Here is a 23,470-nt window from a genome sequence, read left to right as displayed (position 1 = left end):
ACCTAACCATTCTTGGGTTAGTGCTAGGGTGCCGTCCCTCTTGGCCTGAGCACCACTAGTCCGAATATGGTTTAGGTGTTCTATTCTGGGCAGGCGCGACTCGTCAGGGTCCAAATCGAGCATTTAATGCGCTTTATTCTTACTCAGTGTGCGAGGCTGAGCAGATAGATAGCAGTCGGGATAAAACGAATAAAATAGTACTCTGTAGTGGTGTTGCTATATACATATACCAAGATAACCGCATCTTTGGTTTATCCAACACTATATAAAGTACCACCCGTTCTATATGCTACATGTCGTATATATGGACATACATCATCTTAAGTGTCAAGTGTAAAATTGAAGGATTCTGATTGGACTGGATCGTGATCAGAGGTCTATAGATATTGTATAGTTATTTTTCATACAAGTATGATCAGTATGATGATGGTAGGGTGTGTAAAACAATTTTTCCTGCCTTGAATTATCAGCTGTGGCAAAAACACAGTCAGCTATGTACATTGCGGAAATCAGGCGCTTTTAGATAACATTAGAAGACCACGAGACGGATGTTCGTGCTGGTAGCTCAAAAGGGCCTTCCTGAGATTTGGACCTTTGATCTAAATCAACCAAAGCACCCTTTTCCGGGCCTAGCTCATAGAAGGGCCCTCTTTCCGAGCCCATCTCATGTCTTTCTTGGCTGTGTATCTCGTTAACTTGGTTCCATATGTTATCGGGTGCCTCCACAGGCATCAACTGATGCGCCGAGGATCCGTGATCTGTTTGTTCTGTCGCATGACTTTCGTCTGAAATGGATGCTTTCTTTTGTTGTCGTCGGTGATGGATGTAGATCCCAGAGAGAATAGCAATTATCGACAGCCCGCCAATAGTGCTGCCGACAATTATGCCGATTTTGACAGCCACTGAGAAGCCATTCCCGTCAGTAGATGGACCGCTCATTGATGTACCTGTTGTATTTGCGTTCGAGGTAGAACCTGCAGGTATTGCCTTCCAGGTGCTTTTCCAGGTGGCTTCCCAGCTGTTTGTTGTTGCCGAAATAGTGAAATCATTGTCACCTATTGACACGGTATCAACAATGAAGGAGCCTCCCGGTCCTGGTGCTTGAGCTAGAAACCACTTTCCACCAAGCCAATTGACTCCTATAAAAGCTGCCTGAAGGAAAGCACGTCCTAGAACTGGAGTGCTATTGGTAGCACGGGAAATATTGCGTTGGTGTCTTCACAAGCGGGGCCTCTAGTGTGAGATTCAGAAGAGCGAAGGGAACTTTGATCGTGATGAAGTTGTTGTTGAGGTTATGCTTGCTGAATTGGAAACCTAGGTAACCTGGCGATGTTGCAATGGTATCGTACTGTGTGTCAGATGTGTTCCAAAAGTAAAGGCCGTACTCAGGGTGGTATGGCACAGGCAACTCAGCGGCTATCGCATCGCATGAGCTCTGAGGCAGATATATATATGGGTTTGCTGGGTCCACAATGACGCTGAGACCAGAGTCCAGGGAGGAATTACACTGTGCCAATAACCCTGCTTTGTTCGTGTAAGCCCAAGGAGACCCACCCTCTGCTACTCCGATATTCATATTGAGCAGCTCAATTGGGAAGCTTCCACTTGAAAATGCCTGGGAGGACACCTCGCCCATCACTCTATTCTGATCATAACCCCCTAAAAGCAGCGATCCAGGAATTCCTAGTGCTGCGGAGCCAATATGCATACCGTAAGAATAAGACGGTATGTTTAGCGATCCCTCTTGCTCATAGAAATAGCTGGTGACAAACGTTGTGTTGATCTTGATCACATTTCCAAATGTCTGATTAATAGCTGGGCATCCAAGGGATAAGATCCCCACCTCCAGTGGGTATGCTTGCCCACCAGGGTAAGTCTGCCACCCCGAATATATTATGATCATATCAACATCAGGGACGGGTGAGCCGCTGATGGTTATATAGTCTGTTGCTCGTCTTGCTTTTGCGTAAACAGGCGCTGCGTTCGTGAAACCCCAATCCACATCACCCCATGTCCCATATGGAGGCATCTCTATCGAGGTATTATCCAGGCTGGCTGATATGTCGCTGTCAAAGAGGCCAGCTATATCCCCATAACACACGGACGAGAGTGTTTTGTTGTCGCAAATTGAAGATAATAGGATTTTACTTTCCCAACTACCTCCCAGGTATAAAGCCACTTCCGAGGAAGAAACAACGATCTCGGTGTAGTTACTCCCGATTTGCACTGTGACCGCTTGCCAGGGGCCATCGGGTCCAAATTTCTTATTTGACCAGGGCATCACTCGGGGACCTGAGCCGAGAACATATTCGAGGCAGAGGGTCCAAAAGGCGATAAAGCACTGTTGCTGTCGTCGTCGCATCCCTAAGAACGAAAACCTGTTAGGAAGCCCTGAGCCGTGCTAAAAAAGAGACGTTTCTGAATGGCCTGACTTGACAACATTCTAGGAATGCGAAGTAGCCTACCGATATTAATGAAGACTTTGTTGTAAACCAACTCGGGAAGCAATATAGCTGCCGCCGCCACCTCCAGGCTGAGCTGAGATACCAGACACAGGTGAATAGGTCTTGATGTCGCAAATCTTAGGATGGTTGCTAATAGTACTTATGGCAATTCTGAGATTGCGCACATCTCAGATGAATAAGTCAACTTGAGTCGTCAAAAAGACGAATACTTGAACAGAGATTCAGGTTGGATAACCGTCAGCCAACTAGATTAAGTACAGGTCCATCTAAGCGCCCCTAATATGCCAGTTGTTATTCATAGCCGCACGAGTCTTCATAGTGGGGTCGCATGAGAACCCTCTGACCAGTGAACAAAGGATGTGCACCTAGGTACTAAGTACTACTACTACTGTACTACTAGGTGCAGGGACCATTGAGGTGAATGTATGGCATTCATTGGCGCTTAGTCTAGTCTTATTACTGCGTCAGGCGGAAGTCACAGGAGCACTAAACGATTGCTTGCTCACATCTTTGATAGATGGTGAGACGTCAATCGCTCTTACTTCAGCAAGTATAAGTGTTGACTCTCAACTGAATGTGCTTGGAGATGATGACAAGGCTGGGAATGAGCAAGGACCCTGAACCCTTAGTAGTTGGCTCCACCCAATGCATGTTAGCGCTGTGCTGGGCACGGCCATCATTCGTTCCAATCAGTAGCTGCGGTGGATTATAGCGTGCTTCAGATCATGCATGGGCAGCGCTTAGCCGCCCATTCGCAGCCACCCGCCGCTGTCTACCAGCTGAGGGGCTGCCTCGAAGCTGATGGGGGGTTAATTTCGTTAATTGACCTTACAACGCTCTTTTATTTTCTTTAGCCTTCAAAGACAATGCACAAAACTTGAAGTAAGATTCTTGGGTAACTTGCTCTCCAAGTCTTGCCATCAGCTACTATAGAAAAATGTTCACAAGACCTCCGAAAGTCTTCCGCGCCTTTTTCTTAGTTGTGTCCACTCTTTTGGGATTTGTGACATTGTTACGACTTCCTAAACATCCAGACGCTACACGAAATTCCGAGTCTTATCACACTGGACTGTCTAGGGAGCGCATTGACTGGTCCCGTTTTGCATACACTCAATATGCCACAGACAGGTCTTATCTCTGCAATTCAGTCATGATCTTCGAGGCCCTTCACCGTCTCGGTACAAAAGCCGATCTTGTGCTGATGTATCCCGCCAAGTTTTTCGTGTCTGAGAACGATAGTTCAATTGAAGCACGTCTACTTCGTTTTGCAAGAGATAATTATAACGTGAAGCTTCGGCCAATCGAGGTAATCATGAAGGGAGGGGGAGGAGGTAAATCAATTCTTTGCGCTGCAAGACTAAATACTAACTATGAGCGACAGCACCATGGTCAACGAGCTACACGAAGCTCCTCGCTTTTAATCAAACAGATTATGGCAGAGTTCTCAACTTAGACTCTGACGCCACCCTGCTGCAGGTTTGTAGCCCAGTCATGGCGTTTCTCATCGCAACTAACACACACGCAGACGATGGACGAGCTGTTCCTACTCCCACCAGCTCCGGTCGCCATGCCACTGGCCTACTGGTTTTATCCGGAAGAACGAGTATTCACATCCGGGCTTATGCTCATTCAACCATCCACGGATGAATTCAATCGCGTGTTGGAAGAAATATGGGACAATCCTTCTGAGGAATACGACATGGAGATTATGAACAAGTTATACGAAGATAATACTCTCGTTATACCGCACCGCCCTTACATGCTTTTGACGGGAGAATTCCGCGCCAAGAACCATGAGGCCTATCTGGGAAATACATATGAACCGTGGGATGCGGACGAAGTTCTAAGAACAGCTAAATATCTCCATTTCTCTGACTGGCCAGTTCCCAAGGTACGTTAACAACAAGGATTTGATACCCTATGGACCCCTTGGGATTGTGCTAAGTCTGGCGCTAGCCATGGGTTGCCGCTACTCAACATGTGATCGAGCAGACCCAGCCTCCTTGCGAGGTCAACCCTGCTACTGGTCAGCGAGATGACTGCCATCTCCGAGAGATCTGGCTAGGGATGTACAAGGAATTTATGACTAGACGACAGGTACTTCCAATATCTCCTGGCTTCAATGTAATTCTCGCTGAGGATACTAACGTGAACAGAGCGTATGTGGCGTTGCTATACAAGACCAGGATGCTCAATAACAGGTCGATCCTCCTTTGACATCATTTCATGATGAATGTGAAGAACATAACACTGCTTTCTGAACGCTGGACGTTCTCGTGTAAAACATGTTTTACTTTTCTTTTCTACCTATTTTCTCTCTCTCTCCATAAGCCATCAGTCAAATTCTGTTCAGCATTCACGTTCGAGCTCTACTTTTGAAGACCTTTTCAAAGATTTGGTTTATTTTCCGCGACATATTATGATAGATACGATTGTCATATCCATCTATTGAGTTCTAATCAGATTTGGATTAACACCCTGTCAAGCAATGGTTGTGGTGCCAGTATTATTAGGAGTTATCTGTTTGATACTTAGACTTAGAACAGGAAATATTTATGAAAGTTAGTGAATACAATATTTCATAAGAACCTGATCATGCTAGAATGAAGGAGAATCATGCTACTGGAGGGTGCGGATGATCATGGGTTATTAGGAAAGTTTAGGTAAGTTATGACCTCGAGCACCCAAGGACGCGCTGTCATATTAATGATTGATTCTTGATATCAGTTTATGATGTTCTATCGCTCATGGTTCCTCCACGCCTGGATGTTCCTATTATGTGAGAGATAGGATAGGGGACTTTTTTTACCGCATATATTAAACCTTTACGATGTTCTGCAAAGGAGATAATCGGATTGGAAATTTCTGGCAGATGCTTCAGTGGTACATTGATACTGTATTTCTTGTAATTGAAGTATTCTAGGCTTTGTTTATATTCAGTCTAGCTGTTATCAACATCTTCTAGCTGCCACTTATATCCAATATCAAACCATCTTGTCCTCCCAGCCAGAACATCCTCCTGCCTTGCTCGATACTTGACTGCCATGTCTGGATATGGTACCAAATTACTCGCATCCCAGCCCATCTTGTAGTCTCTACTGCAATTATGCTATCTTCAAAGACCAAACACTCATTGGGCGAGATGGGGCTTTCACCAAAATCTGTAGCTGGATTTACGTCTGCAATGCGACCAAGAAAATGTCAGGAGCCGGCTTCCCTCGACCCTGTCACACTCGTGGGTCATCACCTGAGACCCGCCTGTCAGACTGTCAAAAGCCAAGCAGGGCTCGAGGTTTTCGACTTGTAGCTATGACTCGTGGTGCCAGGTGCTAGTGCCATCTGTATCTTGGTCCCTGAAAAAGCACTAGTCGTTGGTGTCTCCGCGTCATTAGCGATATTGCTCGTGAAACTCAATCTCCCGTTGCCGCTTCTGCACTATTTCAATCGTCTTGGAATCGTATACCTCCTCCAGCTGCTTACCACCCAGAAGCACTTCTTTTTCATGCCGTACAGCTTCATCCTTAGTCATACACACTAAATCCTTCAACTCAAGCGGAACAAAGGTCTGCCCCTGCTTCATCCACTCCGGATCAGGTCCGAATCCTCGCTCAGGCCGCTCCCAGGGAACAAGACTGACTCGACTGGGGAGGCCACTGACCACACTCTTGCCGCGGAAGATCTCGTCGACCAGGTATCCGACGTCATCCTTGCTGATGGGAAGGCGAAGCCCGACAAGGCTAGGGCCATGCTCCGCCCGGGCCAAGCGCTCGAGCGTTCCCTGCAAGGCTGCCAAGACACCATCGTACAACTTATCACGACCCTTCCCACCCACGCTGTAATCCATCGGATAGCCGGAAATGTCGCAAATGACGTGGTTCGCCACAGTGTAGCCAAACACTGCAGGCATTGTTCCCAGCACAGGGAGGATCCGCGCCCGAAAATCGGGCAATACACTCAGTTCACCAACTTCTCCTTTGCTGAATTCTGCCTCGTTGAGTGGAAGAAGAGTGGCTTTACCAGGACCGGGCTTTTCAGTGGAGAAAACAACAGGAATACCGGTATTGACGCCTAACAACTTGAGGCGTCGACGAGTGCTCCGCGACAGCGGATCATCCGTACTGAGTGAGATATCACCAACCGTAACACGGGTAGGGTCTGACTTGCATCCTGCTCCCATTGCCGAAATCACGGGAATAGAGTGCGAGTGGCAGTAATGAAGCAGCTCCACCTTGGACGTAATGTTGTCGATGCAGTCCAGTACATAGTCAGGCTTGTGTCCTTTGTCGTTGTCGTCCCAACTCCAAGGCGCAAGAAGTCTGTCGGCGACTGATCCCCCGAATAGTTCGTTCCGGCAGTCAAACTTCACCCACGGTGTGATCTGCTCCAGTCTTTTGCGGATACAATGCACCTTCGGCGTTCCGACGTCGGCCAGCGTCGCGAGAGCATGTCGGTTTAAGGAGGAAAGCGTGACCTGATCAAAATCGATCAGGCGGATCTTGGAAACACCCGAGCGGGCAAGGGAGGCCACAGCATGCGACCCGACTCCTCCACATCCAACAACGATTATGTATGACGAGCGGAGCTTCGCGAGGCCTTCATCGGACAGGAAAACACGGTTTCGGGCAAGTTGTTCGAGGATGAGCTCTAGACGGAAATAAATGAAATTAGCCAAATATCCATCGCAACAATTGTAGGGGAGTATTCCAAGCAAAGCCAGTACCATCATCGTAGTCTCCTTCCTGCGCTCTCCGAGCGAGGAGCGCACTGCGTTCATCTTCCTTGCTCAGCTGCGCTGCAGCCGCGACACCGTATTCTGTGAGCTTCTTAAACGTTAGATGGTATTAATATAATATAGCGCGAAAAACCTAGGATACCTTTTCAACATGGTGTTGGTCATTGACATCTGGGATGGATGCCTTGAGGCGCTGCACGGCATCCTTCCTTTTGAGAGCCTGGTAGCCAAGTATCGCACCAGCGACCGCAGCTCCCGAAATCACTGCTGTAGCCGCAAGCTGTGTCTGATGAGATCCACTCTGGCGTTGGATCCAGGATGCCATTCTTTCTTATATATCTTATTATACTGTATGCGCAACCTTATCCATATGCGATCCGATTTTGACTGTGGTGAGCGATTCTGGCTAAATTGTTGCAGCGATCTACAGCAAGTCAAACAGTTATTCATGTTAATTAAAAGAAGACGTAAAAGAGAGCCCAATGAGAATTTTTGACCAGCAATAACTCACCATAAAGGAGTTCCCCATGCAGAGGAAGACGGTGCTGAATGATCAATTACGTATTTCCCATCGCAGTTGAGCTCAAGTGGCACCTCCAATGCGGGTCACGTGTATTACTACACCACGCGTTGTTCCCGCGAAGCAGCACACAACATGTATAGAGGGAATGGACTGCTAGCAGTGGAAGAAGAACACCTGATTGAGTGTGATGACTGAAATTGAACATAGACCTAAGAGTCTATCAAAGCTACTTCTTTTAGGTGGATAATTCATTTCTCTTATCCTTGTTGGTAACACCAATGCGGTATAAGAATAAAAACTGATACCAATTGAATTGATTCGATCATGTCGTGACCGTCATTCAAGAAGTGATTGTCAACCGCGATGACAGGTCACAGGGGTTGACGATGCCCAGTGCTCCGGCACAGGCAGCGGTCATTGGAGATATTTAATATGCCCGTTCACTTATCGTACAATCCATCGACGCCAATGTGCAGTCAAGATTATCCATGTTGTCTATATACATTCTGCGAAACCCGTAACCACATCCGAAACACCATGCCAAATACACACTGAAATCAACTAGCAGGAGGAACTGAAACACCTTCTGGTGCCGTCTCCGGAGGACCTTGAGGTTTCTCCCGAGGCGGCCAGTTTGGCGCCGGATAGCTGAGCAATTTACACACGTCCTGTCGGCCATCGTTAGCAACAAGAACACACCAACCCGACAGGAGGAATGAACAAACCCTTCGTTTCCGCCGGAAATCATCGTAGAGCTTCTTCCAAATTTCACGATCCTTACACCCACTCTCATGCATCGTGCCTGGCTTGACCTTACACTTGGGCAGCATATCGGCCAGCAATTCCTGCGGCCACATCACCCACGGCTTGGGCAGCGGCCAGTCGGAGAAATGAACCAGCTTCGCTTCCGCTAGTACCTTTTCCGGATCCCATTCTTCATGCTCATTACCCAGGAACGCCCGGTGGTCGTCTTTGCGAAACTCGCCGGTGACCAGTCCGTACTGTCGGTGCGGTAGAACCAAGGCCGAATCCGCGTACCGTTCGTTCATCAGTTCCATATCGTACCTAACTCGCGAGCTGACGTTCGAGTCGACCTGTCCGTACGAAATGGCCTGAGCCTTATCCATCAACGCATACCACTCTTTGTAGGACGGCTGGAGGACAATCAAGAGAGACGAGAGCTGCTTGATATCAGGCAGTTCCCAGTAGGCGCGGGGCATGGCGACTTGAGAGGGTGGGAGGAAGAACAATTCGTCCATGTTCTGTAGAACGCTAACGTCGGAGTCGATGTGAATGACACGTTCGAATTCGGTCTCTCCGAAGGCAAGAAGCTTTGAGATGCTCTTGTCCCAGGATTCGCTTGGTCCTATACTTCCTGCATTAGCTCCTGACGCCGTTGATAACTCGAACCGTTGTAATGAGTGGCCTACCCGATCCTGCCTTGACCATCTGCACATCAATCGGCACCAACAGCACATTGTATTTCTCCTGGGCCATCGCCAGCAGCTGGCTGTCCCGGTCGCGATCGTCATCTACCAGCACGTCCCAGTTCTCGGGGTAGAAGAGTACCCGCTGCGCTCGGCTGCCAAGCCGTTGCAGAGTATCGAAGACGATAAGCGCATTGCACAGGTATGGGCTCGACGTCGCATACTGGCTGTAGGCGTAGAGCGACCAATCGACTCGGTCGTAATCAATATGAGGAAGGGGCGGAGGCGGAGGTTTCTCTCGACGCAGCAATAGGACAAACAGCACGAAGACGAAGATGGCGAGCCAGGCCCGCGGGCTCTTAAGATAGCGGAGCTGGCGCTTGATGATGGACCAGCAGGGCTCTTCGGGAATGTCGAAGAAGTCGGCTTCGGAGGCGTCTGAGCCCCGGCGGTAGGGTAGGACGGGGCCTTTCTTGCCTGCCATGTTGAGTTGAAGTAAATCAATTGAAGGGAAGGGGCATCTTTAGATGATGGTTGACGCGTATTCGCCTCGTCGATCACTACTACTCCGCCATCTCCAGGGAGGCAATCGCCGCCATGATCTGGAGTGATAGCTAGTTAGTTGTGCTGGTTGTGCTGGCTTTGTCAGCTATCCTGCGGATAAAAATAACGCCCAATTAGATCCGGTCGGTTCCAGACCACTTAGTAAGTACTGTGCACTCAAAGTTGTACTACTAGTATTAGTATTATTACAGTCTACCAGTAGTCAAGCTGAAGATTCAGTAACCGCTTCTAGCAGGGTCTCAAATAAATCAGTTCAGGTGTACTCCGTACAACAGTATCTATCGCATTCACCATGTCATCGGCGCGTGTCTTTCTCCGTTGCCCCGTAGTTTAGTCAGCACATGCGTATTGTTTTCGAAAGACAGAGATAAAAAGAGAAATAAAGCATAAGCTAACTGCTACTAGTGTGACGTAGTTGGTTCGTGTTGAAATCTTCCTGCTAAATCACTTATCAGTCACCTGGCGCAGCACGACCCTTTTGGCGCGATTTAGCTGGGTACTCGCGACACCCGCCGAGAGATTACTCCGGAGGACTAAACCTCTCCACCCACTGCAGTCCGTCTGCCTCTTTCCCCGTCGCCAGTATGGAGCTTTCCCGCATTATCCTCGCCATCGTCGTCTACTTTTGTAAGCCATACGGATAGTGTTTCATCTGCCTGCTTACTGACGCCGTACAGTCCTCCGTTTCATCCGTACTCGCTTCTTCGGCAACAACACCACCGGATCCACCATGTCTCACGGAAAGGTTATCGAGGTTGACAAGTGAGTCGTCATCCTAACTCCCCCTCCGCAGATAGTAATGTGGGCACTGACCGGTCCAGCCCCGTCATCTTCAAGGCGCTCACCTCCAATGGTCCTGTGGTCGTGGACTTCTTCGCAACCTGGTGCGGTCCGTGCAAGGCCGTTGCGCCAGTGGTCGGCAAGCTCAGCGAAACCTACACCAATGTGCGCTTCATCCAGGTCGACGTCGATAAGGTCCGCTCGGTGGCGCAGGAACTGGAGGTGCGCGCTATGCCCACGTTTGTCCTGTACAAGGATGGTCAGCTGCAGGAGAAGCGCGTCGTGGGTGGAAACATGAAGGAGCTGGAGGCAGCCATCAAGGAAATTACGGCATAAGAGGGTAGTAATAAAGGAAGAGTTAGCCGAGCCCGCAGAACTGGAAGGAGAGAAAGTAAAATCCAAGTTCGAGTCCATGTGATGATGGTGGACTCAGTGATGTACCCTTGTCTGTTCAATCAGCACTATCGTGATCCCTAATACTGTAGCGGGAAGATAGCTGCGGACCAACTAGCCACACGCAAAGCCTCCAGACTTCCAATATTGGCATCTACCATCTGTTCATTTGCTCTTTAGGCTACTGTTAAGGCTACAGGGATCGGAGCCGTCGGCTGGCAGCTGAATAGAAGGCGGAATACCTTCGACAGGACCTGATTGACGCGGGACGTGACGCGGAATGTGACTGCGGGGCACGACACTGGTATATTTCAATACGATATAATGTGTAGTTGTATATATAGCCGCAGCGAGGACTGCTCCTATATCCGCTGCAACATGCATAGTTAATTAATTGATCCATGGATTTACGGCGAAGCTTTTAAGATGAGGGGTTTGACGGCGTTGAGGGTCATATCATTCATTGCTTCAGACGGTGAGGCACCGGCATAACTTAGCATCTTACATAGCGGGCTCGAACAAATATAAGGATAAGAGTTGAATTAAATTGGAAGAAAGCCTTTGCCCGCGGGTATCATCGTCAATCAAATCAATCAAGCCAGAAACCAAAAAGAAATCCTCAAACTGAACCTAACCAATCAATCCACTCCTGCCCGGAATTAATCAATCGCTCCCATTTCGCCAATAAAACCTTAGAATCACAATGATACTCTAATCGTAAATGAACAGAGACCACACCATCAATGACCTATGGATGGGGTTGGTTGAAGCAGTTCGTCTAAAATGGAGATGTCGCCAACAATCACTCCGAGTTTCACATCACTGTCCGCACATACTGAACGGGCAAAAGTAACCATCATGACCCCGCTCTTTCACAACAGGAAACTCAGCTCGTCCTCGCTGTCATCGTCCGAGCATGGAATGACCCGCTCGACTGGGGGAGGTCGCGTACGAGTGGAGCGTCGAGGGCCTTGCACCACCGGTGGACTAGGAATCTGTGGTGGTGGTTGTTGTGGTTGTTTTCGTGCCGTTCCGGGGGTGCGATTCAGCGACCTCACCGATACGGGCTGGTTGACGATAACCACCTCGATGAGGGGAGTCACTTTGATAGGGTCCGCGCGGGAGATGCTGGGTGTAGTTGGGCCTGGTTGTGGTTTCGTCTTCTTCAAGGTGCTGTTCTTGGCCTGGGGTAAATCGCGAAGGGCCGTTCGTGCCCGGGTGGCAATCGGTGCAGAATCTGGCTCGAGGGAGCGAGCTGCAGCAAGGCGCTCACGTGTCGCTGGCAAAGCGCCAGACGCGACTGGAGCTGCAGTTATCCTCCTCGAACTTGACCGAAGTCTCTTGGGTGACGGTGGCCTCCAATCATTCGTCCCGCGTCCTCGTTTCCCGCTCATCGATGGCGCAGATGATGTCACGCTGGATGCAGCCTCCTCCGAAAGTTCAGGGCTGGACGATCTGCTACTGGTTGAGCAGGAGAGCGCCGAGGGTCTCCGCTTAGCTGTCGCAGCAAGAGGGCTTGAAGCGCCATCCGCATTACGGGAAGCCAGAGGTTTGGCGACCGGCGTGCTCGATACCCATTCCCCAATGCTTTCTTCCCATCGGTACAGGTGAATCACATCGTTTTGTGGCACATGTGCCAATGCGGCAGATTTGTGGAGATTCCCTTCTTGCTGGGATGAAGCGGCTTGCTCTTGAATTTCGAGAGCCCACGCGTGGTCATCCACATCCAATGTAACCTCCGCCAACGCCATTGCTGTTTCCGCAGCTACCTTGGCGAGGAGCAGAGAGATGCCCTTCATACTCGTCAGCCGCGCAAGCCGCCATACGATAGCTCGAATTTTTCGAGGTGTCCTCGCAGGATCATCTTCGCGCGCATGTCCACAGCATCGAAACAGTTGTTGGACAAACTCTGCTAGCTGTTTGACTGCATCCTGTTGGTGTATCAACGATATACAAAGCGACTCTAGATTTTCTGGCGAGATGGCGCCGGACTGGCTAATGACCTCAGGCGTGGAACTTTCAGTGCACTGCAGCGTCCACTCACCCAACAAGACGTATCCCCGACGCAGGGATTGAAAGCTTGGACCCTCCATCTCGCGCCGCGACAGTACCAATCCAACTGCCCGTTGTACCCCAAAAGACAACGTTCCGACAATATGTCTGACTTTCGTGCCTGTTATCTTGTCATTGGCACCGGAGGCTTGCGTCCGTGCCATATACATGCCGCACAGTGCGGTAACTAGACTCGCTGAAAGATTACTGAGCGCATCTTGGATGGGAACAGGACACGGAGATTGATCTTTAGGCACCCTTGTAGGATTCGTTACCGATGCACGGGTGTCCTTCAGACGTACAGAACGAGGTACCTTTCTCCCCTTGTTCCGAGCTACCAGCGAATCCGTGGCGGGATATATACCAGCAGATGAAAGGATGATAGCCTCGATAGTCCGGGTCGCAGCAGCTGAATCTCCGTCGCCAATTGACAATGACCGAATAGCCCCATCCACGCACTTTTTCCATCTTGTAGTGACCATCCACTCTGGCGGAAGAGCCCTACGAGACAGGAGCTTTGTCATCTCATCAAAAACAAAGGATCTTCGTTCGGGGGCCTTCGAGTAGTAACTGCGCAATATGTAGATAGGGTTATCGCAGTGGCCCACAGGCTTCGAAGGATCAAAAGCTGTTGGGTAGTCGTGAGTCTTGATGGTCGTAAGATATTGTGACATAAGTGTTTCGAAGGCATCCAACTCCCCGTGCTCAAGACATTCCCCTAGCAGGCGACAGACCGCCAAACTGGGTATCCATTCTCTCATCATCATCTCAGAGATCAGGTGGATGCCTTGCGCACGCACAGCTTCACGGAGCGGCTGCCACCCACCGCCGCCAGGAGCATATTGAGCTTCAAGTTCAGTAAAGTATGCATCACACATGTCAACATCCTCATCCGGCTCCACCTGATCCTGCAGGCGCTGCTCCTCGGCGATGAACCCCGGCAGCCGTCGCGCAGCCATAGATAGTAACGATCGGGCCCCGCGATTCTCCTCGTCATGCTTGTGTATTGTCGGAGCAGGCCTGGTATTCTCCAAAAATTTGATAAGCATGCGATCCAAGAATCGCGCAATATCCACCAAGCCCGGGTCTCCAGAAAGATCCAAAACTTCCTTCCATGAGCCCTGGTATGCCGGAAAACTGGGATTATTCGTCCGCGACTGCCTGTTGGCCCCGACAGCGCTCAAGGGTGGTCCCGAATTCCGAAAAAGCCGTTTGCGAATAGATAAGGTCGCTTCCGTGGGTCCTGGTATAGTTCCTGTGATCAATGGGGTAGCGATTTCGATAGCGCCAGGCAGCGTCCTCTGCACTTCCGGGCTCTTGATCAACAACCGACTACGTCTCCGTGCGCCATTCCTCTGTCCGCGATTCGAGTAATTATGCCGGGGCCGGCGATTTCCCCGGTTTCCTGGGATCCATGCTGGATCGTCGGGTTCCTCGTCTGAAAGATTGCAGCCTGGTTCGTTACCGGCTCTCTTGTTGTTTAGCGGGGCTCGCGAACGGTGGGAATCGTGGGGATCGGGCTTGACTTTTGACTTCGTGTCTGCTATGCTGTTGCGAATCTCGTAGTGTTTCTGGAGTCGGTGGTGGATGGATTTTAAGGGGCGCAACATGCGATTCGCCCATTTCGCGGTCGGTCGAATATCCTCCATGCTGCGCCAATTGCGTCGCGGATTGGCGTTGGTACTCGCAGGACGTCCCACGCCCGTAATGGGGAGGGATTCCAAAGAAAGCGCTTCAGAATTAGGCTTGTCGTGGTTATTGATGTCTCATAAATGATCGATGTCATCGGGAGTCGCGAGCCAAACACTGCGATGTAACCAAAAGTACTACCGGAAGAATGCGTAGAGACACCTAGTTAATCCCGGATCCAATAGGACTGCGTACAATTAAAATATACGGTTATGCACAGCCTCGTGGACCCAAAATTAGTTCCAACAACCGAGCTAAGGTAAGTAAATGTGAAAGTAAGATGTTAGAAGTTCAACAACAGAAACCCAGAGGGCGGAATCGCGCAGGTACGCGATGCTTGCCGCCTGGACTCCGTATGGCCCATTGCATAATGACGGGGCGGGTGACCGCCTACCATCTTTAGTGGGTAGGTACCTTATGGAACGGAAGTCAATGGTCACGTGGAGAACCAAGGCCCATAAGGCGCTGGAATCCGGAGTATACATAGTAGTAAGCAATGGAACAAACAAACAAACAAACATCATTCCACGGGCAGATGTTGATCATCGTTCAAATTAGACTCAATAATGATTACAAAGTACTCCGTAGTAACTAACTAGGTAACTAGTTACCTGCGGCAACTATGTCAAATAGAACAAGATAGCTTCGCATCATTCCTGTTCATTCGAGCATTCCCCCGTTTCACGGTATCTCCCTGCATCCAGCCACCGCTGATCCCTATCCTCTTTGCTTCTTTAACCCCAATTTCCCCCACCATGATTCTCTGCACTCTTCATCCGTCCTCGCTCTGAGTGTCGACACTAATTCTCCGCCATGCTGCTTCATCATCTCTGGCTGGCGTGCCTCACGTTGCTCGTGGCTGGGGCCGCTGCCGTCAAGGTAAATCCCTTACCAGCTCCACGCAACATCACTTGGGCTTCGTCGGGTCCTAAGCAGCTGGCCGACTTCGTTAGTCTCCGTACCTCCAGGGACACTTCTGATTTCATTCTGGCCAATGGATGGAATCGTGCCTGGAATTCTATCGTCTCCCTGCAATGGGTACCTGCAGCAACCGAAGGTCCCGTGCCGTCTTATCAACCCTTCCCCACCGGTACGGCCGGGGCTACTAAAAGGTCCCCGCAGGCACTGCCATCGCTCCAATTTGTTGATGTGAACGTGTTGGATGTTGCCGCAGATCTTCAGCATGGGGTGGACGAGTCTTACACCCTGGAGGTCACCGAGAGCTCTACCTCCGTGGTCATTGAGGCTCCTACCGTGTGGGGGGCGCTTCATGCCTTTACCACTCTCCAGCAGCTGGTCATCGCCGAAGGACAGGGTGGCTTGATAGTCGAACAGCCAGTCAAGATCCAGGATGCCCCGCTTTATCCTTACCGGGGCATTATGATTGACACTGGTCGAAACTTCATCTCGGTTAACAAGATATACGAGCAGCTGGACGGCATGTCTCTTTCTAAACTAAATGTTCTACATTGGCACATGGAAGACACCCAATCGTGGCCCGTGGAGATTGATGCACACCCAGAAATGATTTATGATGCTTACTCTCCTCGCGAAGTATATTCGCATGCTGATATGCGCAATGTCGTGGCCTATGCGCGAGCGCGCGGTGTACGGGTTATCCCTGAGCTTGATATGCCCAGCCATTCCGCTTCTGGATGGAAGCAGGTTGACCCCCAGATGGTGACCTGCGTCGACTCCTGGTGGTCCAATGATAATTATGCCCTGCATACTGCAGTAGAGCCCCCGCCTGGCCAGATGGATATTATCTATGACGGCACCTATGAGGTAGTCCGACAGGTCTACAATGAGCTGTCCAGTATCTTCCCAGACAACTGGTTCCATGTTGGGGCGGATGAGATCCAGCCGAACTGTTTCAACTTCAGCAGCTACGTCACTGAGTGGTTTGCGCAAGATCCGTCGCGTACTTATAATGACCTAGCTCAGTACTGGATCGACCATGCTGTGCCGATCTTCCAGAACTACAGTACCTCGCGACGGCTGGTCATGTGGGAAGACATTGTACTATCCACAGAACATGCACATGAAGTTCCCACGAATATCGTGATGCAGACCTGGAATAATGGCCTGGACTATATTAATCAACTGACTGCCAAGGGTTACGATGTGATTGTATCATCAGCGGATTTTATGTATCTGGACTGTGGGATAGGAGGTTTTCTCACAAATGACCCTCGCTATGATGTAATGAGTAATCCCGATGCAAGCACTCCCAACTTCAACTATGGTGGCAACGGGGGCTCGTGGTGTGCGCCGTACAAGACATGGCAGCGGATCTATGACTACGACTTCACACAGAATTTAACCGCTACCCAGGCTGAGCACATCATAGGGGCAGAGGCACCGCTCTGGTCAGAGCAAGTGGATGATGTGACGGTCTCCAGTCTAATTTGGCCGCGTGCCGCTGCGCTGGCGGAGCTGGTATGGTCTGGGAATCGTGAGAACGGGCAGAAGCGCACGACGCTGATGACCCAGCGCATTCTGAACTTCCGCGAGTATCTAGTGGCCAACGGGGTGCAGGCGACAGCCCTGGTCCCCAAGTATTGTGTGCAGCGTCCGCATGCCTGCGACCTGTACCTCAACCAGAGTGTGATCCAGTAAATCGGGTTGGGAAGAGCAGCTGGCAGCATAGTATCTAAGATGTCATATCATTGGGATCGATGTGTAAATGATATACTGAGTTGCAGACGATCTAGTTTTAGTACTATAGCTGTCAGTAAATAGATACAATCAATATGTCAGTATAGCTTGAATTATACGCATATCATACTGCTTGCATGAAGTCAGCCAGGGCTATGGGCGATGATGAAGACTAGTTTGTAATAATATTCCAGAAACCTTGACTCCGAAGTCTCTTCCTCATAGTATATTCCTCAGAACTTCGAAGGGCACACTTGTGAACGGGAGTGGTCACATGACCCGAGGTCACCGCATCGTGTTCCTGACTCCTCGATGGTGCTTCCCTCTTGCATGTTATCCAGCCACCTGGTAGCCCTCATAGCGGATAGTAACGAACGGCGCGTATGACAGTGGGGGAAGACACAGCGAGGGTGGGAAAGGAGTTCATTTCAGCTTCCCTGGACTAGAGTGGGAACCGGTGGAACCCCTTAGTGTGATCGACATCGGAATAACACCCGTCTGCAACCATTTCATAACAACAGGAAGAACCTTATTTCAACATCACGGGTATCTTAACTATCTTGTCGAAGGGACAAGCCTTACCTTGACAACCCAACAAGCTCGGATTTGGCGGGATAATTACGTCTGCGCACAAATAGTCAGTCCAATGGCGCAGTCTGTTGAGTTGACTCACGCAACACCCACCCACATCCCCTCAATCGCCGAACCTCTGGCACCTTACATCAAAAGCCGCCAGGATGCCCTGCTGATTCGGCAAGCTCTGACCATATATCTTCGCTCCCATATCGAGTTCGCAGAAAATAATACCGAGCACCCAGAATGCCACAGTCAATCCCATCTGGCGTTATCAGTGCCTCACGAAGCAGTGGTCGATGTCAAGCGGCTTCCATCAGAGTTGACAGGGTTGCGAAGACAGTACCTAGAAGCGCTCCAGTCGAATGTGGCTGCAAGGAGGGAATATCAGTCAGTTGTGGAGAAGTTAACTTCTGTGGGCCTTGAAAGGAGCAAACCACGGGCGGAAAATTTAACAGTGGATTCGTCTGCGGAGTTACAGGAGTACCTGCGGCTTCTCCGTGACCGGCGTCGACATGCGAAGCTTCAGGTTTTTGAACACTACATCAAAGAGCTCAAACAACGTGATACGCCCAGACCAGCGGATTTAGAGGATAGTGGGATTCATTATCAGCAGCTTGCACCGCCACCAGTAGCCGAAGTTACACGACATGGCTCTACCACCGGGCTTACCGTCGAAGAGCAGATGCATAGCCTGGAGAAAGCCGTTATCCGCGCCAAGGCTCAGCTGGAGAGAGAGAAAGGGCTGTTAGAAGAACTTCAGGCGCAGCAAGCGCCCGTAGAGGCCCAAGATATTCCACGCGCAGTTAAGGGCGTGGCGTTACAGCGAACTCGTAATGAGTTGGTGCGCTGGGTGGAGGAGAAATTAGTAAGTGCTGGAAACAACGAGAACCGTTTGGCCTCTCGAGATTTTCATTCGGAGGACATGGATGAGTCTGTGCGTCTGCTTGGGGAGAAGAAAGCACATATTGCACAACAATACGCTGCATATGCGGATGCTCGCAAGCGTCTGCTTGATGCTGCCTCCAGAGCTTGCCAACCAGTTACTCTCCCGGCGGCAAAGCCCTCATCACGGCCTACTAGCTTGGTGCAGGGGAAGAATGCATCAGAGGGCACACAATCTCTGGATGCTTTGGGAGTCCTTACTTTTGCCAGCGATGTCCTTCAGCCGTTGGCCAGGAGCCAGCGCGCATTGGCACTACAGAAATTCTACCTGTCGGGTATGCTTGCGAAAGAAAAAGCCACCACCCTTCGCATTCTGAGCAGACTGCGAGATGAAAGCCACCTTCTCCCAGAGTACCCAACTCTGGCACGCCAGCCACGGTTCAAACATGCGACAGCAACTCTAGCTTTGCACCAGGGCACGAGCACAGAGTCTGCCAAGCCAGACCAACTTGTTGACCTGGCCGAGGCATGGGCATCTGCTTCAAATGCAGCAGGCATGGCTGAACAAGAATACGTCGAGTACCGACTGGAGGAAGGGATAGAGACAGCGCAGGATGCGCAACAGGCGCTGGAAGATGTCTATGAGATACTTAACCAGAACCTGGAGGATACCTTACGTGACCGGCAGGGCGAATCGGGCGAGGACAGTATGTGGCCGTCGGGGGCACGATTGACTCGGTCACGGGCCAAAATGCAGCAGAGCCAACAGCCAGCGAAGGGTCCATGGAGTGGACTCCATGGTCAAGTGGCTGTAGGAAGATGATTTATGAAGGCGAGCAGCTACTGATGGTACATAATGTTATTTATTTTTTTTGGTTTTGATAATACTCGTAGATTGCTTGTCTCATGTAATAGCGCCCCGTTCATGCCACGTTCTGTCCTTGCACGCTAGAAATATTCAAGGATACCACCAAGATAACTTGTTCATCTAACGACTGTTCCGATCGTGTTGTGACGGAGGGATGATCGTCTGATGGTCAAGATAAAATTTCACCGTGAAGAGCCGTTTCCACCAAAACCGAGGTTGACAGTGGATTTTTAACTCATCTCTGACCGGGTGACATTGTTACTGGAAAGATCACTGATCCCCTGTCGTTGTGACTTTCTCCCTTCTTTAGTAGAATCCGGCTTACGGGAACCTGGCCACTTTGGTAGAGGGATGTCATGGTTCCTGGAAAGACCCTCCGACCACTCTTGTGGTGACTCTCCCCTTTCTTTGCCAAAATTCAGCCTAGGCTGGCATCTCCCCTTTGCCTCCAGAGAGTTACGGTTGTTCAAATGACTGGCGGGATTCGATGGTGATGCATACAGATGGTCCTTAGGCCGGATCTCACAGCGACAGATCTGTCCCTTGGTCTTGAGCAGCATCATCCGGAGGCGGTTTGCCGTGTTAATCGGCTGGGTGGCCAGCTCTCGAACACCCAGCGAGTACACATCTTCCGTCCCGCTTTTGTATCGACAATCCTCTACTAGAAACTTTACCCAGCTATCGTGGGAGATACATCTGGGCTCAGAAGCCACGCCTGCTTCAATATGAAGGACTGTGTTTGTTATACCAACAGCTTCAGGCTGGCCAGGACGATAGACTTCAACGTCAATACTTGGCAGAGTGCAAGGGCGAGGCCTGTCACCTGGGCTTGGGATTGCTGGCGCAGGGGGCTTGATATCGGGATATCTAAGATCACTGGCCTCGTCATCCATTATAGCATCACCGTTGTCATTCTCATGATCGCTGTTGACATCACTCATTACGCTATCACCGTCAGGATCTTTACGATGTCCTTGCCTGGCCGACTCGCGTGAGCTGATATTGTTGGCTGCTTGGTGGACGTGATGAGAGCGCGGTCGCTTTCGTTGCCAGGGTGCAGGAGATGATACTGGGATATCATCATCGTTACCGTGGTCATCATTGCTGTCATTGCTGTCATCGTCGTCCACGGTTCTAGACCCGCGGTGCCTGGTCTGCGTTCTGCGCCTGCGCTGGGGGGAATGACGAGACGCTGCCCTATCCATGTTGTAATCTGCGTTTTTCTGAGCATTATTGCGTCCTTTGATGAAGACCTGGTAGAGGAGGTTGATGGTTCGGTCAGCATCCTTTTTGTGGCTGTCGCGGACAAATCGAGGAAACTCTTCAATCCGGCTACCGAGGTGTTCTTTGATAAAGCGCTTTTTATTGCCGCCTTTGGGGTTTTGCATGGGCGTAAATGTTTGGGCGAGACGGACTAGTGTATTTCGTACATCTTGCTTGCCTTCCGCGTAGTCTATTCCAAGTGCGTCGAGATGCCACATCTCCCCTTTGGTAGGGTCGGCCTGACGATCTGTGAAGGACTGCCCAGGATGAGATGAACCCGACATGACGGGATGATTCTGGGATTTTTGATCAGGAAGGAAGCTAAGATAGGAGCAGATGGTAGGATGAAAAGAAAACTGTAGCGGATGTGAAAATTTTGATTACTTGCTGTGGGAACGGTGAATTCGTTTTAGTGCAGTCGAACGAGTGAATGGTCTGCGCAGTCTGATTCCGAATTCCAGCGCGTCGAGCGCCGGAGCCAAATATCGATCTGATCAGCCCACTTGCTGGGCTCCGACTGATGCAGGATCCCTTCCTCTTGGATACATTTGGCGGTGGTAAGAGTTATTGAAAGAAGGATCAACCAGAGAGCCCAGCATGTTCATGACTGGCTTTAGGATACATCCGGGATAGGACTTCGAACTCGGTGTATATAATTAGGTTTCAGTAGAATTTGCACACCATGGTGAGTGGCAAGAGTAAACAGGCCCCACCGCTGGAAAGGGCTCGAGACAGAACAAGTCACAATAACAATTGGAATGCAGAGTTGTTTCCATCAGTGACGGCAATCTTACCGTCTCCTCCAATCTGATCCATAGGGCACCGAGAAACAAAACCAAAAGCTAGAAAAGTAAGGTAGCGAACCCCAAGGCATGGGCTCTCTCCATGGCTCCAAATCCCCGCAACGGGTCTCTACCAGCTGGCTACCTGCTCTGGCTCTTGGTATGATCGCTCGACCCTTCGCCATACCAGTCCATCTCCTGGGGATCTCCGGGGAAATCATTGGCGGCGGCAGGGAGCCTGAGATGGACCAACAGCAGAGGCATCCGATTGCCTAACGTTCCAGCCAGCTGGGGAGGAGTTTACAAACCCTGCTGTATCCATGGGCAGCGGTCCAGTTGTCTCATCTATACCAGAAGAAGGATTATCCAAGGGCCAAGGGTCTGTGCCACGGGCCTTGAATCCATCTGGGATGGCAACCTCTTTGCAGTCGGCAGCTGCTTCATCCGACGGGTTTGCTTCCTCCACCATGGCTGGGGGGAATGCGAACGCGACATTTTCTGTTTGAAGAAAAGGAAATCCACCATGGGACGTATGTAGACACCCCGCTGCTCTGCTTCGCTTTGTTCCACTGCTTCACATTCACGATGACATATATCGCTGCCCGTGCCCGACTGAGCGCCACGTTCAGACGACCACGCTGCTTGAGAAATCCGGGTCTGTCAGTGGCGGTGGTGTCAAGAAACATAACCGCGACCTTGCCGCCCTGGAACGAATCGGTTGTCTTCACCAGGATGCGGTTGAAACCCACGGTGGGCTCCTGAAGGTGAAGGATGCTCAGTGTCGTGCGAACCGCGTTGCACTGGGCGGTGTAGGGCGCGAGATAGGTAATGGAAGCCAGGAGATGTCGCAGGAGACAGACCGAAACGAGGTGGTGCTCTGTGTGGCAGCGCGAACGGCGGTAGTCACGGGTCTCACAGGACTTTGGCATGTCGAGTAGGAGGAAGGGTTCACCACTAAGAGACAGAGCTCAGTATCAGAATTGATCTATTTTAAAAGACAGAGGACATTGGACCGTTACACTTTAGTAAATCTGAATATATCTGTCCAGTCACCCGAGCATTCGGACAAGACGTGGTTTGCTATCGATGAAGCATGAGGGATGTGAGTATTTAACTTTGCCAGAAACAATTACCATTAGTAATGACCAGTCTTAGGAGCTTTCACTGCACGAAAGATTCATCTTTCCATACCTTAAGCCACTGTGCAGTAAAATGATCAATGGAATTATACAAGGAATATTACCGGAATCATCATCGCCTCATTACAACTATCCTGAGATCATTGATAAGCATAGTAGTGTGGAGAAAGTAACAGAATCTCTGATCCACCTTATAAGTTTACATACTATCCAGTTCCAGGGCCATGAAGTAACAAGAACTGCACTGGACACAAGTATTCAATGACAAAGTAATAGTAATGAGCCCTGGAATATGCCTTTAGATAACGCAAGTATTGTATATAATGACTGAGATACATCATGGTGAAGGTTATATATAAGCTAATACTCTTTATCACAGCAGCAGATTGTGTGCTAATATGCCCAGCAAATTATTATAGAATCAACAGCAAGACTCTACTACTTTAACCTGTGGATAGGAAACGGTTATTAATATGCTATATTCATCAGGCTCTGGGGTTTCCCTAAGGACACGGTGACTGATGGATAGTATCAAGCCTGCAGCAATCTACTTCAGGCCCTGTTCTGCAGAGCTTTCAGGACCCATCACGGAATATTGAATCAACTGGGATCAAGAAATCTAGCCCTGAACAAAGAACTTTCGACTAAGACAAATATTAGTCCCCGTAAGGCACCAG

General features: G+C 50.1%; 10 protein-coding genes across 10 annotated transcripts; 4 read left to right on the top strand and 6 right to left on the bottom strand.

Annotated features, from left to right (window-relative positions):
• Window positions 1-519: 519 nt before the first annotated feature.
• BO85DRAFT_471272 (aspartic protease) lies at window positions 520-2,782 on the bottom strand (the record flags this gene model as incomplete). Its single annotated transcript, XM_025662464.1, has 3 exons — window positions 520-1,152; window positions 1,223-2,364; window positions 2,773-2,782. 3 exons carry the CDS (start codon window positions 2,780-2,782, stop codon window positions 520-522), a joined length of 1,785 nt encoding a protein of 594 aa, XP_025512488.1.
• A 530-nt stretch (window positions 2,783-3,312) lies between these two features.
• On the top strand, window positions 3,313-5,033 carry BO85DRAFT_452432 (nucleotide-diphospho-sugar transferase). The gene is made up of 5 exons (XM_025660819.1): window positions 3,313-3,796; window positions 3,847-3,941; window positions 3,991-4,356; window positions 4,422-4,562; window positions 4,622-5,033. The coding sequence occupies exons 1-5, from the start codon at window positions 3,403-3,405 to the stop codon at window positions 4,661-4,663; spliced, it is 1,038 nt and encodes a 345-aa protein (XP_025512487.1). The 5' UTR covers window positions 3,313-3,402; the 3' UTR covers window positions 4,664-5,033.
• Window positions 5,034-5,374: 341 nt separating this feature from the next.
• Window positions 5,375-7,739, bottom strand: BO85DRAFT_452431 (tRNA threonylcarbamoyladenosine dehydratase). Its single transcript, XM_025660818.1, has 4 exons — window positions 7,709-7,739; window positions 7,340-7,621; window positions 7,186-7,285; window positions 5,375-7,109 (listed from the first exon to the last, which is right to left on the bottom strand). Exons 2-4 carry the CDS (start codon window positions 7,520-7,522, stop codon window positions 5,854-5,856), a joined length of 1,539 nt encoding a protein of 512 aa, XP_025512486.1. The 5' UTR covers window positions 7,523-7,621; window positions 7,709-7,739; the 3' UTR covers window positions 5,375-5,853.
• A 538-nt stretch (window positions 7,740-8,277) lies between these two features.
• BO85DRAFT_462231 (nucleotide-diphospho-sugar transferase) lies at window positions 8,278-9,631 on the bottom strand (the record flags this gene model as incomplete). Its single annotated transcript, XM_025661835.1, has 2 exons — window positions 8,278-9,086; window positions 9,151-9,631. The coding sequence occupies 2 exons, from the start codon at window positions 9,629-9,631 to the stop codon at window positions 8,278-8,280; spliced, it is 1,290 nt and encodes a 429-aa protein (XP_025512485.1).
• Window positions 9,632-10,295: 664 nt separating this feature from the next.
• On the top strand, window positions 10,296-10,827 carry BO85DRAFT_379161 (thioredoxin family protein; the record flags this gene model as incomplete). The annotated part of the gene is made up of 3 exons (XM_025656332.1): window positions 10,296-10,338; window positions 10,389-10,473; window positions 10,533-10,827. The coding sequence occupies 3 exons, from the start codon at window positions 10,296-10,298 to the stop codon at window positions 10,825-10,827; spliced, it is 423 nt and encodes a 140-aa protein (XP_025512484.1).
• A 929-nt stretch (window positions 10,828-11,756) lies between these two features.
• BO85DRAFT_471267 (uncharacterized protein) lies at window positions 11,757-14,674 on the bottom strand (the record flags this gene model as incomplete). Its single annotated transcript, XM_025662463.1, has 3 exons — window positions 13,737-14,674; window positions 13,671-13,703; window positions 11,757-13,640 (listed from the first exon to the last, which is right to left on the bottom strand). Exons 1-3 carry the CDS (start codon window positions 14,583-14,585, stop codon window positions 11,757-11,759), a joined length of 2,766 nt encoding a protein of 921 aa, XP_025512483.1. The 5' UTR covers window positions 14,586-14,674.
• A 458-nt stretch (window positions 14,675-15,132) lies between these two features.
• Window positions 15,133-17,396, top strand: BO85DRAFT_452427 (beta-N-acetylhexosaminidase). Its single transcript, XM_025660817.1, has one exon. It carries the CDS (start codon window positions 15,439-15,441, stop codon window positions 17,242-17,244), a length of 1,806 nt encoding a protein of 601 aa, XP_025512482.1. The 5' UTR covers window positions 15,133-15,438; the 3' UTR covers window positions 17,245-17,396.
• A 191-nt stretch (window positions 17,397-17,587) lies between these two features.
• Window positions 17,588-19,702, top strand: BO85DRAFT_105359 (uncharacterized protein). The gene has a single exon (XM_025653819.1). The coding sequence runs from the start codon at window positions 17,930-17,932 to the stop codon at window positions 19,562-19,564; it is 1,635 nt and encodes a 544-aa protein (XP_025512481.1). The 5' UTR covers window positions 17,588-17,929; the 3' UTR covers window positions 19,565-19,702.
• Window positions 19,703-19,998: 296 nt separating this feature from the next.
• On the bottom strand, window positions 19,999-20,466 carry BO85DRAFT_338177 (uncharacterized protein; the record flags this gene model as incomplete). Its single annotated transcript, XM_025655452.1, has 1 exon — window positions 19,999-20,466. A coding segment is annotated over one exon (468 nt), but the record flags the coding sequence as incomplete, so codon positions are not given.
• Window positions 20,467-21,984: 1,518 nt separating this feature from the next.
• On the bottom strand, window positions 21,985-22,624 carry BO85DRAFT_105318 (uncharacterized protein). Its single transcript, XM_025653818.1, has one exon. The coding sequence runs from the start codon at window positions 22,581-22,583 to the stop codon at window positions 22,095-22,097; it is 489 nt and encodes a 162-aa protein (XP_025512479.1). The 5' UTR covers window positions 22,584-22,624; the 3' UTR covers window positions 21,985-22,094.
• Between the last annotated feature and the right edge of the window lie 846 nt (window positions 22,625-23,470).

Source organism: Aspergillus piperis, assembly GCF_003184755.1.
Source record: "Aspergillus piperis CBS 112811 unplaced genomic scaffold BO85scaffold_19, whole genome shotgun sequence".
NCBI lineage: Eukaryota > Fungi > Ascomycota > Eurotiomycetes > Eurotiales > Aspergillaceae > Aspergillus > Aspergillus piperis.
Note: the sequence above shows the minus strand (reverse complement) of the source record. Positions and strands in the feature narration are given on the sequence as shown.

What these genes read in the sequence shown, in the direction of transcription:
- BO85DRAFT_105359 (XM_025653819.1), top strand. Translation starts at nt 17,930, where the DNA reads ATGGCGCAGTCTGTTGAGTTGACTCACGCAACACCCACCCACATCCCC.
- BO85DRAFT_452431 (XM_025660818.1), bottom strand. Translation starts at nt 7,522, where the DNA reads ATGGCATCCTGGATCCAACGCCAGAGTGGATCTCATCAGACACAGCTT. An exon ending in ACCAACACCATGTTGAAAAG is followed by an intron (nt 7,286 to 7,339) that starts GTATCCTAGGTT and finishes ACGTTTAAGAAG; the next exon opens with CTCACAGAATACGGTGTCGC. An exon ending in GGAAGGAGACTACGATGATG is followed by an intron (nt 7,110 to 7,185) that starts GTACTGGCTTTG and finishes ATTTCCGTCTAG; the next exon opens with AGCTCATCCTCGAACAACTT.
- BO85DRAFT_105318 (XM_025653818.1), bottom strand. Translation starts at nt 22,583, where the DNA reads ATGCCAAAGTCCTGTGAGACCCGTGACTACCGCCGTTCGCGCTGCCAC.
- BO85DRAFT_452427 (XM_025660817.1), top strand. Translation starts at nt 15,439, where the DNA reads ATGCTGCTTCATCATCTCTGGCTGGCGTGCCTCACGTTGCTCGTGGCT.
- BO85DRAFT_452432 (XM_025660819.1), top strand. Translation starts at nt 3,403, where the DNA reads ATGTTCACAAGACCTCCGAAAGTCTTCCGCGCCTTTTTCTTAGTTGTG. An exon ending in CATGAAGGGAGGGGGAGGAG is followed by an intron (nt 3,797 to 3,846) that starts GTAAATCAATTC and finishes TATGAGCGACAG; the next exon opens with CACCATGGTCAACGAGCTAC. An exon ending in CTGACGCCACCCTGCTGCAG is followed by an intron (nt 3,942 to 3,990) that starts GTTTGTAGCCCA and finishes ACACACACGCAG; the next exon opens with ACGATGGACGAGCTGTTCCT.